Genomic DNA, 17543 nt, shown 5'->3' with positions numbered 1-17543 from the left:
ATAAGTTAAAATTATCCAGCCTTTAGAAAGATAAAAAATATTCGATTATTTAAAAATATCGAGACCAGATCTTAAATAGTTATAACAACATTTTCTCGATAAATTTAAATAGCCCAACATTTTTTCTTCTATTACCAAATTTTAAAGTGATGAATTAATATTTTAGGTACCACTAATGGGATACACTTTTATTTTAAATTCGTTAAAAGCGGATCTCGAATAAGTTAAGACAACCTACTTAAAACGATTTTAAATTAAAAGGGTATTAACCTTAATTCAATTATGTAATAATATCGAGTTATGCAAACGAGGATAACATACAAAATTAATAAATAAAAATAATCATCGAATTAACAAATAATATACAAAATTATCCGACAAATATGACCTTTTAATATAGAAAATTATGTACATGTAAAAAATGCATTATATATTAAAATAATATAAAATTTATTACTTAAAAAAACAAAACTAAACCTACTTCCAGTAACCTAATTTAATGGATTCACATGTAATCATTCCACTCACCCCACGTGTATTCATCCAAGGCTAAACACTGCCATTTTACCCAACTAACTTAAAGCCTAAATTAAGTTAAATTTGACTTATAGCATACAACCCTTGGCTAAAAACATCAGCGCCGCTCTCTTTAATTTTTTTTTTGTTCCTCAATAGACTGAGATCCCAAACCCTATCTCATTTTTCTCTCCGTTTTGCTCTCTAATCACTAAATTGAGACCTAGAATCAATAAACTAAGAACATAGTCTTCCTAAAACTCTCGTCGCTTTGATCCTAACACTGATGAAGAAGGTCTATGGGTAAGAATCTACTCTCCTAGATCCAAACCGAAACAAGAGAATAATATGAAACGCTTTTGGAAACCTAAGAACGCGACCCCGACTTTGCTTTATACACGGTGTGAAATCTTATAGCAGGTAAAATTTGATTTGCCTTTCTGATTTGATTCAGATTTTTATTTACTGGCCAACCTAAATTCTTTTTTCTTAAACATGGAATCCGAAAGACGACCAAACAGAGTTAACAAGACCCCATATGATTTCGCACGACCCAGGTAAATTTCTAAACCCTTTTTATTCTTTATTTTTATCTTGTATTTGGCATCTAATTTGAAAATCATTAAAATGAATAAACAAAATGCTACTGTAAATAATAATGAAGAGAAAACCTTGTATGAATGATTTGGCTCTGTATTGCTTTGGCTCGTTGAAAAGAGAGAGCTGCTGTGTTTTCATTGATCTTCGAATGAGAGGAAAAAACCTCCTTTGTACACTGTTTTCTTGTTTTGAATAAGGTAACAGAAAATTTCTCCTCTACAAATTATTTCTCCACCCGTTACAATTTGTTTTGCATCTTTTGTCTGTTGAAGAAAAAAAACCCATTTTGTTACAATTGTTTTCCCTTTCTTGCTTGCTAATCCCCCCTTCTGTTCGTATTTTCCCCCCTCTGTGTTGAATCCGTTTTCTCCTCGAATCCTTGATGGTTCTCCTCCTCGAATCCTTGATGGTTCTCCTCCTCTCCTATTATCTGTTTTCTTCTTCCTTTTTATTTCTCTTTTCAATACCAAATCCTCTTGTCATTGCATGCTCATTTTCTACACATTTAGTGAGATTTTGATGTGTTTTGGTGAAATGATTAATTTTGCTTGACTTTGTTTGATTGAAGCAGGTGATGTGTCATTGTGGATGATTTGTGCAAATTGACTCTGACGGCGGCGCAACAGATGATGTGTTGAAACTTTAATTTGTTTAGGGTTTCTAGGGTTTCAAGTTGGGTCAGATTTTGGGTTACTGGGTATGGATCAGGTCTCCATCTGCTTCATGGGATGCTTGGATTTATAATCTGTTGGGCTTTATTTTATGGTTCTGCACAAAATATAAATAAACTAAATAATAATAATAATAATAATTTAATATACTATAATATATAATAATAAATATAATATATATTTTAATCCCAATAAAAAAATGGGTGTCTACAGTTCCGATGTTCAACTCGAAGATTTTGATTTCACAGTTTCTCCTTACCTCCAAAATTATGAAGCAAATGGGAAATCATGCTTGACAATGCCGGAGGATCGGTCTGAATGGGAGAAAATAAAGGCAAAATATACACACACAAAAATCATCATCTTCATCTTATGCTTCCGCCGATTATTATCCATCTCGAGAAAGTTATGGTGGATATGCTCCATATCAAGCATCAATGGAGAGTCGAGCGGTGTGGGTAGGAAGTTCCTGGGATCAAGTGCCACCTTCACAACAATTTTCAACAGAAGAAACGGGAGCAAGTGGTCCACAGTATGATCATCTTCAATATGATTAATCTCGTGACAATTTCGGTGTGTAATTTGAGTCGATGACGTCAATGATGGCATCAAATACATTGAATACTCCATCATTTTCACCCGAAGGTGGAAATCAAAGTGGTGGAGTAATGTTTAGTACACCGAAACCGCAAGAAGGCGAAAATAACGAAGGTGGGCGACCAAGACAAAATCGACGAACACCACGTCATTACTATTCTACCACTCCTCGACATCGGTAAGAATTGCGTAAATATAAGTAATAAATTTGTTTATTTAAGTTTTTGTACTCGACATTTAATTGTATAAAAAAATCATATCAATAATATATATGCATTCACCCTTAAAAATGTTTAAAATTTGTTATTGATATTTAGTGTAGTTTATAAAATTTAAGGATAACTCACACCTGATTTTCAATATTTTATTTTTTTTAAATTTTTTAAAAAATTACCGAAGCGGCGTAGCAAACGACTCGTTGAGAGGGAAGAAAAAATTAAAATTTTAGTATAGAAATTGAGAAGAATAAGACGAAGAAAGAAAGATACGAAAGTTTATGTATGAAGTTGTCTTCATTATTAAGTAATTATTGGATGAAGTAAACTTATTTAGTAATATTTGGTAATTATATAAGATTTGAAGTGAAAATTTGACGTAATGATGCTCAACTAAAAAAAAAAAACTCAAACATAGTAGAAAGAGTACAAGTTTTTTTTTTAAAAAAAACATAGTTACAGTATAAACTAAAAACCTAGTGAAAGACAGTTAAAAGAGTAAAAGTAAAAAAATAATATAATATTTTTAATGCATATTTTAGCATCCAACTCGATATTTTGGAAGATGAGGACAATGTTTTTTGTTATGACATTCACCTCTACAGTGGCCACAAAGTTTGGGTAGACCTGGGTCTCTTTGAGGATAATTCATATTAGTATGAATTCAACTAGATTCAGGTCAACCCCATAACTTCCTACATAATTGAGGATTTGACAACCATTCTTTAGAAATTGTTCATGTAGGCCAAGTGAAAAACTAAGGAGTGTAAATGTTATCTCTTGATCCTTTAAAAGAAAGAACAAATTAGTGAATTTGTTAGAAAATCCTAAGTGAGAAACTTAGGGAGTGGATGTAGACTTGGTTGATAAGTCAAACCACTTTAAATCATTATGCCAAATTTTTCTATCTTTTGCTCTTCTTACTCCCTAATCAAATTATTATATATTCACCCCTTTGCAACTCTTTCAGTTGTTCAAATTGAGCCTCTTCAAATCCTAACAATAGGGAACATCATACTGATGGGCTTGTATGACTTAAACACAACACCAATATCAGTTTGTAGAATTTCTCCATTATAATGGACAACTGTAAAGAATTTGTTGCTCATTGTTTGAAATGTATTTGGTTAGATGAAAGGATTGTGTTGTGTAAGAGATTGAAGATGAAAGGAGTGTATTGTGTAATAGATGAAAGGAATGTGTTATGTAAGAGATTGAAGATGATGTACACTATTTTAAGAGATGAAAATTTTTTACCCATTGGAACTCATCACACCGGCGTGACGAGTTCCATTGAATTTAAAAAAAAAATTTGTCCTTTCAACAACGGTCACCCTAACGGTCCAAAACTTCAAATTTATACCCGTTAGAACTCGTCACACCGGTGTGACGAGTTTCCTATCCATTAAAATCGTATATTTTCTTTTACAATTTTTAAAAAAAAATCCAAAACAAATATTTTTTATTAGCACTTAATAAATATTAAATATATTCGGGCTGTGGGACTCACGTCCCGCTACCCATTAAAAAAATGTATCCCATGAAATTCGTCACGACGGTATGACGAACTTCATATCCACTGTAACATTTGTCGTAAATCCCAAAATAAAAACCAGTATGCCCTATTGGGCTAAATAAATGGCCTGCTTGGTTTATATGCCCAATTCTACCTCTTATAGATATTAAAATAAAAATCTTATTTATGGTAATTTTTTAATGATTCCATAAACTTATACACAAGCTTAGGCTATTTGTACCAGACAGGGATGTATATGATGAGATGGATTGGATGAAATTTTTGATCCATTTAAATATTTTATTCTTTCATTTGTTGTTTGTATCTATATTTAATCAGTTGATTAGAAGACTTTTACTTAAAAGAAGGATCAATTTGAAATTATCCAAAAAAAAGGATCAATTTGAATTGTGTGGGTCGATGCATATATTTTAACAAACAGATCGATTAGTAGCTCACAAAGTAGTAGTATTGGATAAAGTTTTATGGGGTAAGTTGATTTGACACTTAGATCAAATCTCTAAAAATTTAGTCATAACTTCAATAGCGGTATTAGATAGGTTCAAACAAAAAGCAAACTTCTCTTTTACGGGTCGAATATTGATAGTGTATGCAATTTGTGTTTGAGGGAACAAAGAAACGCGTCGTCACTTGTTCTTTGAATGTGCATATTCTGTACAGGTTTGAATGAATGTTTTGAAAGCTTATCCTTTGTCAAGACTTGTTATACTTATGCGTTGGAATCAGGAGTTGTGTTGGACATGTCGCAGATTGAAAACATAAAATCATACTTTTTGTTGTATTTAAATTGGCTTGAAATTATTACATTATTATGATTTGAGAAGAAAAGCTCAAAGGCAAGGAATAGAGTTGATGAAGCAGTCGAAGGAGGTGAAACTGAAACTCATGGACATGTAGAAGAAGAAAGGAAGTCAATTTAGACGAATCTTTTGTATAGAATGAACGTTAAACATATAAAAATTTAATATACATTCAATGTGGATGTTGATTATAATATTCGCATAATATAGTATACTTTAAATACTTGATCTCAAATCCATAAATTATTAGTTTCTACATAATAGCATTCAATATACACAACATTAATGACTAGGGCGGGTAATATTGTAGTTGTAAAACCCAAAAGTCTTAACAGAGTGAGACAAATCTCCAATGGCCTTCCGGAATTACAAATAACCCCTTACTATTTTCCATTATCTCAGTGCCGTTTCTGTCAAACTGAAAATAACAAAAATTCTGTCCAAAAGCACTCCAGATTCAACATTCCTCTCCCCTCCCTCTCTTTCTTAAATCACGGCGCCATCACCGTCACCGGCAAAAGAAATGCAGGCAATGAGGTCGCGCCGCAAAGTGGCTCCAGCAGCCGCAGATGGCGTAGATTCCGGAGACAATTGGAACAACTACTCCTTTCCTGGGCCATCTGTAACGGCGAGGACCTTGGTCCTTTTGTTCGCAAAGTGTTCGCTTCTGGAAGGCCTGAAACCCTCCTTCACCACCTCCGTCACTCGCTCGTTCTAAGGAATCGGAAATCGAAGAAGTTTGTAAATCTCACTACCAAGATTTCATCCTGGCCGTCGATGATCTACGATCTCTTCTGTCCGACGTTGATTCTCTCAAATCCGCCCTCGCCGACTCCAACTCAAGGCTCCAATCAGTCGGCGGTCATCTCCTTTCTTTCCTTGACTCCTTAGTCGTAGCTCAAAATATTCCAAAGAACGTAAATTCGGCTCTGCAATCGCTTACATTGTGTATTAAGTTGATGGAACTTTGCTCAAGAGCAAATCTTCACCTCTCAAACGGCAGTTTCTACATGGCATATAAATGTTTAGACTTGATCGAAAACGAGTTCCAAGATAAAACGCTATCATCTACTTTAAAAAGGATGCTGGAGAGCAAGATTCCAGAGATTCGATCTCATATGGAGCGCAAGATCAGCAAAGAGTTCGTCGATTGGCTCGTGGATATTCGCGTGGTGAGGCGCAATTTAGGCCAATTAGCAATTGGACAAGCCTCGGCTGCCCGTCAGCGAGAAGAAGATCTGAGAATCAAACAAAGGCAAGCCGAAGAACAGAGCGGACTCAGCTTGAGAGGTTGCGTTTACGCTTTAGAAGAAGATGATGAAGAAGGTGGAGTTGGAGGAGACGAGAATGACAGTTATAGTAACGGTAAAAACGACTTGTTTGGATTTGATTTGACACCTCTTTATAGAGCTTATCATATTCATCAAACTTTAGGACTCGAAGATCGATTTAAGCAGTATTACTTTGAGAATAGAAAGCTTCAATTAACGTCTGATTTTCAAGTATCTTCTATGACTCCGTTCCTTGAATCTCATCAAACATTTTTTGCTCAAATTGCGGGGTTCTTTATAATAGAAGATCGCATTTTAAGGACAGGCGGGGGTTTGGTTTCCAAAATGGAGGTTGAGAATTTGTGGGAGACTGCAGTTGGTAAAATGTGCTCGGTCTTAAAGGATCAGTTTTTTAGGATGCAAACTGCTAATCACTTGTTACTGATTAAGGATTATGTGAGTTTGTTAGTAGTTACTTTGCGTAGTTATGGGCATATGGCTACCCTGTTGATACATTGCTTAATGTTTTGAGTAAGCATAGGGATAAGTACCATGAGCTGTTATTATCTGATTGTCGGAAGCAGATTGCAGAGGCTCTTGCTGATGATAAATTTGAGCAGATTTTGATGAAGAAGGAATATGAGTACTCGATGAATGTGCTGTCTTTCCAATTACAAACGTCAGATATTGTTCCAGCATTTCCTTATGTTGCGCCATTTTCATCTACTGTGCCTGATTGTTGCCGGATTGTGAGATTTTTTATTGCGGATTCTGTTAGTTTTATGTCTTATGGTTGGCAGTTGGATTTCTATGATGTTGTAAAGAAATATTTGGACCGGCTTTTGGGTGAGGTTTTGGATGAGGCTCTTTTGAAGCTGATTAGTTCATCTGTCCAAGGAGTTTCCCAGGCAATGCAGGTTGCGGCAAATATGGCTGTTTTGGAGCGAGCTTGTGATTTCTTCTTTCGTCATGCTGCACAGCTTTCAGGCATTCCTTTGAGAATGGCAGAAAGGGGTAGGAAACAGTTTCCTCTTAACAATGCCCGTGATGCTGCAGAAGAGACGTTGTCTGGAATGCTCAAAAGAAAAGTTGATGGTTTCATGACTTTGATTGAGAATGTGAACTGGACGACTGACGAAGCTTCACAGGGTGGTAATGAATATGTAAATGAGAATATATTTGGAAAATTTGGTTTCTACTGCTCAACAGATATTGCCTCCTCAAATTCTTAAAAGAGTTTTACAAGATGTTCTTTCTCACATATCAGAGAAGATTGTTGGGGCTTTACTCGGAGATTCAGTGAAGAGGTTTAACGCAAATGCTAAAATGGGGATTGATGTAGATATTCGGTTGTTAGAATCTTTTGCGGATAACCTATCTCCTGCCCTTTCCGAAGGGGATGCAATTCAATTGAAAAGTGCACTTGCAGAGTCAAGGAAGTTGATCAATTTGCTTTTGAGCAATCAGCCAGAGAATTTTCTGAACCCAGTAATTAGAGAGAGGAGCTACAATGCCCTGGACTACAGGAAAGTTGTGACAATTTCAGAGAAGTTACGGGATTCATCAGATCGGCTATTCGGAACCTTGGGAGCTGGGGTGCCAGGCAGAATCCAAAAAAGAAATCTTTGGATGCATTGCTAAAAAGACTCAAGGATGTGAGCTGACTTGTCAAGAGATGTATATATGTCTATATTTTGTTTTGCCTTTTACCCTTCACCTTAGTTGATTGCAATTGCCGTTATATGTTACTCGTTAGTAGTTCCTTGCTAATTTATGCACTTGATCGAAGGCACAGCAGTTTTTTTTTTCATTATTTTATTTGTCTGGCTGCATTAAATTAAACGATTTGAATTGACATTTTTGTTGTATTAAATCCTTTTTGGCAATGACCATGACCATGATTGAATTTGTTCGTAGAATTGCATTAAGACCCTTTGCTATATGCCTGTAAGTAAAAATCCATTCGTTGCTTAGTTTCTTGAATATTTTTGTCAATTGATATGCTAGCCAATAGGATTTGGAAATGCTTGATCTATTTGTACCATTCAAAGTGCACGGTTGAATCGTTACATACAATGATGAATACATCGGGCACATTGTATACGCATACATATAATACAGGCATTTAGATATATGTTTTTGTGTGCATTCGTCATGACTCGTATAATTTCCCTACTGATTTTTTTCCGAGTCTCCATGGTGTCATTCTTCGGCTATAGTTGAGACTTCGCTTGCTCCTCTCTCCCCTGCAGGTGCGGCATATATGTTATAATGTGATGTAAATATCTGATTATGCATTTACCATGTGGGACTTGAACTGAAAATGGTCATGCCATGTGGGAATTGGTCTAGCAAAGGCATGATCAAGATGCAGACATGAATGCTAATGAAAAACATTGCAAATTGGAGAGGGTTCAACTAATCTAGGAAAAGAAAATAAGCAAATGGCTCACCAGAGATGTTCTTTTCGAAGCTCTTTCTGCTAAGTGGGAGCAGGGTTTGAAGAACGCTCCAAAAGTCTCTGTCCATTTCTCCAGTTTCGAACATATATAGTTTGGTCCAATGGTATCAGCCCAGAAAATGATTCCCCCCCTTAAAGACAATTCATCATTAATATTGAAATCAGGAACTAAGCATTCAACTATCAGAAAGAGAAAAAAATAAAAGTGGGGCACAAACCTATATTCTGGGAACCCCATGCCGGTAACAGAAGCAACATCGAGATCTGATGCCTTGATAACAACTTTCTCCTCGAGAAGGCGGCATGCCTCATTGACAACAGGGAAGATGATCATTTCAACTATCTCTTCATCGGACAATTTCATCAACTGTTAACAAATTGGAAGCCATCAAATATGCATGCATACATGAAAAGACAAGGAATGGGTAGGGAGAATCTTTCGAGTTAGAAATCCGTAAACTCATTCAGAGAAAAAGCAATATAGCATTTAAAACAGCTACTTCATTCCTACTTGTTGTATAGTCCAGCATGGAACCTGAGAAATATAACCGAACTGTAAGAAATTCACATGGACGAAAATCAGGGAAATGTAAATAACCTCATAATCAACACCAAAACTGGAGATGCTCCTCGCCTTGTTGACATACTTTATAATATCAGGGTTAGAGGTAAACTTGGCCTCCCTGTCATAGATGTAGAAACCCTTTTTCGTAGTTTCACCTGAAACAGGAGACAGTGACGTACATGTTAGAACTATAAGCCTTGATAAATAGAAAGAGAAGAAATAGAACACCTAAGATAGATTTAGTGGGTCCTTTCTGGCTGATTACTGTGCCGAAAGAGACTGTCATTTATTTGGGGTTGACATCATACCTGATTGATTGGCCTCTTGCATGACTGAAGTCAGCTTCGACTCATTGAATCTCTCTCCAAAGTTATTTCTGAATTGGACCTTCATTTCAGTTAAAACCTCGAAACCGACAAAATCGATCATTCTGCATCAAAACAGAAAGTTTAGACCCAACGGGATGGATACTATATAATTTTTTGGCCAAGATGTTAAAATCAGAAAGAGAATAACTGTTCAGATTGTTGGGATACTTAAACCAACACACTCCGTTCTTGCAGGACCAAATGATTCTTAGCATTGAGTAAACCAGAATTAGGTACAATTCTTTGCACATTTAAAAGTACCTAAATGGCCCAGTTGTCATTCCAAATGCTTCAGCTGCTTGGTCAATCTGATAGAGATCAACTCCATGTTCAACAAGCATCATAGCTGCTTGTGAATAAGGAAAGAACATCCGGTTCATTGCAAACCCAGTGGAATTGTGGACTACTACCGGGATTTTCTTCATCTTCTTTCCAATAGCTAGCAAGTCAACAATGACTTGAGGAGATGTTTTTTCTGTTGCAACTATCTCCAGGATCGGCACGGAATGAGCTTGACTGCATCAAAAGCAAACATCAATGCGAGGCCAGAAACTAAAACCAAAAGAAGAACAAACCAAACCCACCTGAAAAAATGAGTCCCGACGAAACGGTTTTGCAATTTCATCCTTTCACTGATTGAATTCAAGTTTATCTTGAAAGAACTGCTCGCAAGTATGCAGAGTGGTGGGCAATAACTTTCAAGCTCAGCAAAAATTCTCTGCTTTAAAGAAATATTTTCACCAACAGCCTGCTTAAAACACAAAAGGGAAAAAAGAAGTCAGGTTCTTTGACAACCTCAAATCTCAATGTAATACTATAAGAGAAAGATAATGGCAGTAAATCATTCGCACAATAAAAGAGACATAAATTTACGTGAAAAAAACCCTAAAAAGGAAAAATCACGAGCAAATGAAGAAAATTTTCACTAATTTAGAAAAAGAAGAATACAACTTTGTCTCGGGTCACCAAAACTAACACTAAAAATATAGTTATTATTGTTCTTAATTTCTCTTTCTCTTGCTTTTCTTTGACAACCTCAAAGCACTAAGTATTTCCTTGTTTCATGTTATCCTTCTTGCATAACTTTTCTAACAAGGAACTTATCTCTTTGCACTTTTCCATGAATTTTAGACATATATCCCTTCTATATGGAGAAAATTTACAGGCCTTCAACTGTATTTTTTGGTGACAAATCCGGGACAGGCAGGAGTGGCCAAAACGAGATAGCCGTTGACGGTAAGCATACAAGGTGAATATAATTGCCATGCAAACCTCAATTGTAATTTAGCATTTCAATTATAACTTATAAAGGCAAGAACTAGAAGCTTAGAGGAATTGGGGTGTATGTTTTATTTTGGGGGGAGGGAGAGAAACATTAGCAGTGGTTCACCGTAAAAACCAAACCTCGATGACCATATCCACTTCACTAAAACCTTCATAGCGGAGAACACCTTTACAAAGAGAGAGGGTTTTATCAAGCTTTCCTTCTTCCAGTTTTCCATTGTTGACATGATCTTGCAAATTTACTGGAGGGAAAACAGAAAAAAAGAATGAGGCAGGTTATGATAGCAGAAAAAGTTCGACTACAAGAGCCTGTGTGAGAGGAAAATAGCAGAAAATAAAAGAAGGGATGGGGGTGGGGTGGGGTGTGGAAATCATTCACCTAAACAAATGTTTATTTTCACCTTTCACTCTTTCAATTCCAGTCAGCAGGGCCTTTTCATCCATTTCTTTCAAAATCACCGAGTATTTACTAAGAATGAGTGCCGTTGTTATGGAAGAACCCATTATTCCTCCACCAACAACAGCAAATGTATTCACTTTCCTTGGTGTTAAACCCAGATCAGTTATACCAGGCACCTGTTTATCAATTTAGACAAAGGACATGTTTTCGATGAGTGATAAGAATGACATGGCAAGGTAAAATCTCAAAATATCAAGAAAACTAGAAACACCATAGACTAGTAAAGATAGAAGCATCAATTTAGCTACAACGGTAGAGCTTCAATCGTATTCTTTAATCTCAAGGATATATATGTTCATATCAATTACTTGTTTGGGTTGACACACAATCTATGCAATTTCAAACTAATCTAGACATTATGATAAGCCTTGAGATATCACTACAAATTTATATTATTTGCTTTTGTTTGACTTGCAAAGAAGTATATGCTTATACCAACTACTCCTACTGGTATTGAATTAGTGCTACTATGACTGCATACCTTGGAAGTTCTCTGCCGCGCAAAGAAGAAGTAGACCAAACTCCTACAAGTGTCAGATTGTCGAAGTTCATTTAATGCCTCCGATTCCTATAAAAATCAGCATGCCATCTTGTACAGAAATAAAGTTTTCTGCAATACAAACCAAAAACTGACCATAAAAAATACCTTCCAAAGTGCAGTTCTTGGACCACGAATTAATCCTTCTTCAATGACATCAATGCAAACCAATGGATGTTTGAGATTTGGCGATTGTTTTCTGGACTTAACTCTGGCATGCTCAAGCATCATCTTAGCCTCTGTTAGGGGCACTAATCGATCTGCTCTGTAAAGACTAACAATCCACGGCCTTTTATGCGCTAAAATGTCTTTAGCCCAGTGACAAGCAACGGTAACCAATTCATCTACTGAAGATATCGCATCCACGAGACCCATGCCTCGTGCATCGTTTCCATTCACTAATTTTGACATCTGGAGGGAGAGAAAGAAGAGAGCACTTATGAATCCTAGTAGCTAAAATAAAACAAAAGAAGGAAAAACACATGCTTGCATCATCGTGCGTTAAGAAAATTAGCCATAATTTCTTCCTATAGAGCACGCAAAAGGAGTGATCATACCAAGATCATTTCAAGAGCCTTGCGAAGACCTACAAGGCGTGGCAGACGCTGTGTCCCTGAAGTAAGACAGTAGTGTAAGACTGCAAAGGTAAGAAGTAGAGGGAAATCGTTCCTTTCTCCTTTTTGTTAAGGAGATAATTATACTGCTCAATAGTCTTCCATAAAGCAGCTGGGAAATTAAATGATAACAATATACACCCAAATAAGCACAGCCTTACCACCCAGTCCCGGTAGAATTCCATATCGAATCTCGGGCAGGCCCAATACTGCTGAAGAGGTTGATATCCGTGCGTGGCAAGCCTGAGAAGGTATCAGGTAAATTATCAGAACTTTGATGAATAAAAACACGGAAAGATTTGTATCAATCATTCAAAATATACCAATGCAATCTCCAATCCCCCACCTAAAGCAGGGCCATCTATAGCAGCTACTAAGGGCTTTCTGGCAGCTAAGAAAGCAACACATAAAATTATCTTAACAAAAGATCAGAAGAAAAAACAGATAGAAGATAATAAATTATTTTATACACAGGCTCTGTAAAATATAGTTTGCGCTACCTCATCTATTTTAATGTTAAACCCTAAACTCTAACCTCTAAATCGTAAATAGGAAAAATGACATTAAAATGGATTGTGTAAACTAAATTTTACGGCCTGTGTATCAAATAATTTTCCTAATAAAATATACAAAACTATACAAATATACCCTCTAAAATGTCTGTGACAAAATCTATTGACCAAAATCCAAGCTTCCCATGCTTTCCTGTGATATGCAGATTTAGATTGAGTAAAACATATTATACGTATACTACAAGAATCAGTTCAAATTGCATAGTAGGATGATACGTATACTACTAGAATCAGTTCAAATTGAATAGTAGGATGATTCGGATTAACCCTTTTTCCCAAAAGCTGTGACATCAAAACCTCCTGAGAACTTCCCATTTGAACCTGTTTTAGTGACAAATGATGAATATCATCTCCGAAGGCAATAATACACAACTATCTTAAGTCTCCGTTTACCTGTAATTACTATTGCTTTCACATCATCCCTTTGAAGAGCCTGCTCAGTGTTCTCCTTTAGGCTAAGCATCACTGGGGAAAAGAAGAAAAAATATCAACAGAAAAGTTATAGTCCGTTAATGAAACAATTAAAGCTTAAAAATTTAGAAATGGGGTAGAAAGCAACCATCGACGGAGAGCAAATTAAGAGGTGGGTTGTTGATGGTGATGATAGCCACGCCATCAGCTCCAATTTCCAGATAAGTTTTTCCCTCCATTCTTCCACTCAGCCTCTCGGTTTTGAGATTCACGGTCATGGTCTTTACTGAGTTTAATCCGCCATGGCGTTCACTGTCTATGTTATTTTCCCTATTGGGTTGAACACGTCTGCTTGAAAAACAAATTTCGGTTTGGAATGTTTATTTTACTCCATTAAAACTTGAATCGAAATCTTAAAAATGTTTTAAGGTGTGATTTGATTCGCTGGAATGTTTACGAGGGAATTGAAATCTGGGAAGGAATTGAAATCTGTGAAGGAATTGAAATCTGTGAAAAAATTGAAATCTGTGAAACAATTGAAATCTGTGAAAGAATTGAAATCTGTGAAAGAATTGGAATATGTCAATAATTAGAATCTAATTCTATATTCTGTTTGGTTCACAGACATGTCAGATGAATTTGATTTCAGTAATGTAAAATGACAGAATTACCCTTCTTATTTTTTTGCTTTATTTTAATTTGTTTTACAACTTACATATAGTAATATATTATAAAAAATTAAAAAATATTAAATTTTCATTTTATTGATTGATTATTCATTTCAATAAATTATAAAAATCATACTAATAAACATCATAAGTTAAAATCATCACAATCAAAATATGTTAATAAGTTACCAAAAAAATAAAATAATATTTCGATACATTTCAATCGGAGTATGTTAATTACTTTCAAAAAAATATACCAAAAATTATTTTTATTCAATATATGAATTAGAAACCCGACACGACACAAAATAATAAAAAAATTATTTTTATTCAATAAAAACATTGACTTGATTGAAAAAAATTATATATAGAGGGGTATTATTATAATTATTCTTAAATATATAAGGTAAAATTATATATTTTTTATGGTCGGTCCCATTTTTTACCCTAAACCCGACCCGACCCGAATATCACACTTAAAAAAACCCGACCCGAATATCACACTTAAAAAACTCGACCCGACTCGACCCGAATATCACACTTAAAAAACCCGACCCGATCAAAATAAAATTTCACCCGACCCGACCCGAATATATGAATTAGAAATCTGATCCGACCCGAAATAATATAAAAAAATATTTTTATTCAATAAAAACAGTGACTTAATTGAAAAAATATATAGAGAGAGGGGTATTATTGTAATTATTCCTAGATATATAAGGTAAAATTATATATATTTTCGGGTCAGGTATTTTTCACCCTAAACCTGAACTCGACCCGACTCAAATATCACACTTAAAAAAACCGATAGACCCAACCAAAATAAAGTTTCACCCGACCCGACCCGAATATATGAATTAGAAACCCGACTCGATCCGAAATAATAAAAAAATATTTTTATTCAATATATAAATAAATTACCAAAAGATTGATGAGGGTAGTATGGTCAAATTTCAATTCCCTCCAACAAAGGAATTGAATTTCATCCATTCTTGGATGGAATTCACTTTCCCTCGTTTGATGGAAAGTTGAAGCCATGAGAAATTCCAATTTCCTTAGAAAACTTGAATCAAATATGAGAAAGTAGTGGAATTGGATTCCAATTCCCCTCAATTCCAAGGGATTCCATCCAACCAAACGCCACCTAAGGGTAAAGTATATAACTAGTCACCAAATTTTTAGGACGTTTGTATTTTGATCACCTAACTTTTGAAACTTACAATACAATTATCAAACTTTTAGTTCGTTTTCAGTAAGGTCATTATCGTTACCCTGTTAGTTTTTGCTAACGTGACACCTAACCCCATCAACCCCCGTTAACCCCCTTATTCTTTTTCCTTTTCTTCTTCTTCTTCTTCTTCACTCATACCTCTGGTCACCCCAACTCCGGTCAACGGTGGCTCATATCACCATTGCCACCGACATCATCTCCTGACCACACCCTGGCCCTCTATTCATACTCATCATCTATCATTCATCCTAAATCATGAGAAGACCGTTCGAACACCCATCCCCTATTTCTGTCGTCAATTGCTGGTAACCGTCACCGCTAATACTAGTAGGAGCGTCGCCCCATTCCAACCAGAATCCTGCTAACCACTCACCAAGACTCATCTCTTTTCGCCATGGAAAGGGCCCTGAATCTCGTTTGAAAACCCCAACTCCCCTTTTTTGTTTTCATTGATTTTTGGTCGATTGGGCCATCCGTTCACAATGTCGCCGCCACCGTTGGAGTCCTCATACCATTCCAACTAAAACCCAGTCAGTCATGCCTCCTTGTCGTTGTCCCTCCTCTGTCCGTCTTTGGTTAAGAGGAAGAAGAAGGGGGTTAACGAGGGGTTGACGGGGTTTAGGTGCCACTTCAGCAAAAACTAACTGGAGGTAATGGAAGAGGCCTTATTGAAAACAAACAAAAAATTTAATGATTGTATTACAAGTTTCAAAAGTTAGGTGACTAAAATGCAATCCCTCTAAAAGTTTGGGGACTATTTACTTTATTGGTTGATACGTAAAACTAAAATAAAAAGGGTAAAACTACTCTAATATCATTAAATTTTAAAGTTTGTATTGATTTTATCCTTAAATTGTATAACATTTTTATTTTGAAACTGAATTTTGATTTTAGTTTTAATGTAATCACTAGATCATTAAATATTAATAATGTAATATTATGTTCGGTTTTTTAGTGAAAACTTTAAAACGTTTCATTTTCACAGATCGACCTTGAAATCTTGACCAAGTTCGGCCTAATAACAAGCAAATCCACTAAGAAGAGAGCTCGATAATTATGGATTGTCTGCATATATTTTTCTCATCATTTTTAGAAATTAATACGGGCGGTTGTCTTTTATGTTATTGAAACCATTTTTTGAAAAATTATTGTCTCAATATGTATTATCTTGAATAACGAGCTAAAAGGCAGCAAATCATTAAACAGGAGGTGAAAACAATGAAGTCTATCACAGACATCATTGTATTCATCGTCTGTTTTTTCATCTGTCTCTCCGTCGTCGTCCCTTTATTAGATGCTATTAAGTTTAACCCTTCATTAGATCCTAAAAACCCTAACGACGCTAATTACTTCGTGTGAATCTGTAATCAAACGATAAAACTATGGTGCATTTCCGGAGTTCCTTGTGCGGAATCGTCGGAAATAAGCCGGCCGATGACGTTATTGTATGTATACTTATCTAAATATAAGGGTTTAACATTTTTATATAAGTTCTTATTTAGTTTAATTATAAAAATATAAAATATTAAAAACATGTTTGGACATCATCGTATAATTACATAAAAATATAATTATTGTTTTAATAATTATTTAGACATGTTTGAACATGGAGTTGCATTGCTTCTGTTTGATTTTCCTTGTCTGAAAAATAAAAACGTGTTGCGTTAGAACTGTCTCAAGATAATAAACCACCTCTCATTTATATGTCATTTGCCTTGGAGGTGGTGGAATCTTTGAAGAGATCATTCCAATAGTTTGCTCATGTAGAAAAGATACATTATGGATGATTGTCTCGTAAAAGCATGATTAAAAAGACATGAATTACTCAATGTTTGATGGTAATGGTAAGCTTTAAGGAGTTGATGCTTTTGGTGGTTTAGATTTGTGTTGTAATATGCAAGTATGGTTACAATGTATTGATGAAGTTGTTTAGTTTATTATCCTATTGATTTGTACTCTTTTCCTCCAATTAGAATAAGGGAAACTCTTGACGGACTCATAATTCAGGTTAAACACTTTTATAATTAAATGAATAAAATTGAATTTGTCGGACAAAAAACATCTTAATTTCTTATAGCATATGTGACTGTACAAATTATAATTACATAATTATATAAGTTTAAACTTTAAATAACATTATTTATTATAAAAATTTAACTTTAAT

General features: G+C 35.2%; 1 protein-coding gene and 1 pseudogene across 2 annotated transcripts; one reads left to right on the top strand and one right to left on the bottom strand.

Annotated features, from left to right (window-relative positions):
• Positions 1-5338: 5338 nt before the first annotated feature.
• LOC120127253 lies at positions 5339-8066 on the top strand (annotated as a pseudogene).
• A 157-nt stretch (positions 8067-8223) lies between these two features.
• Positions 8224-13812, bottom strand: LOC120127442 (glyoxysomal fatty acid beta-oxidation multifunctional protein MFP-a-like). Of its 2 annotated transcripts, XM_039145354.1 has the most exons (18): positions 13629-13807; positions 13463-13534; positions 13337-13390; positions 13146-13202; positions 12821-12888; positions 12659-12740; positions 12441-12496; positions 11992-12294; positions 11827-11913; positions 11287-11461; positions 11006-11127; positions 10186-10349; positions 9863-10117; positions 9542-9663; positions 9267-9388; positions 8887-9035; positions 8661-8799; positions 8224-8453 (listed from the first exon to the last, which is right to left on the bottom strand). In XM_039145354.1, the coding sequence occupies exons 1-18, from the start codon at positions 13756-13758 to the stop codon at positions 8421-8423; spliced, it is 2190 nt and encodes a 729-aa protein (XP_039001285.1). In that variant the 5' UTR covers positions 13759-13807; the 3' UTR covers positions 8224-8420. The 2 variants fall into 2 exon arrangements, with proteins under 2 accessions (XP_039001285.1, XP_039001286.1); XM_039145355.1 differs by lacking the exons at positions 11006-11127; positions 11287-11461 and having other exon boundaries at positions 13629-13812.
• Positions 13813-17543: the final 3731 nt, after the last annotated feature.

Source organism: Hibiscus syriacus, unplaced genomic scaffold (assembly GCF_006381635.1).
Source record: "Hibiscus syriacus cultivar Baekdansim isolate YM2019G1 unplaced genomic scaffold, ASM638163v2 tig00110467_pilon, whole genome shotgun sequence".
Classification (NCBI taxonomy): domain Eukaryota; kingdom Viridiplantae; phylum Streptophyta; class Magnoliopsida; order Malvales; family Malvaceae; genus Hibiscus; species Hibiscus syriacus.
The sequence above is the reverse complement of the archived record's forward strand: the minus strand, read 5'-3'. Positions and strand labels throughout refer to the sequence as shown.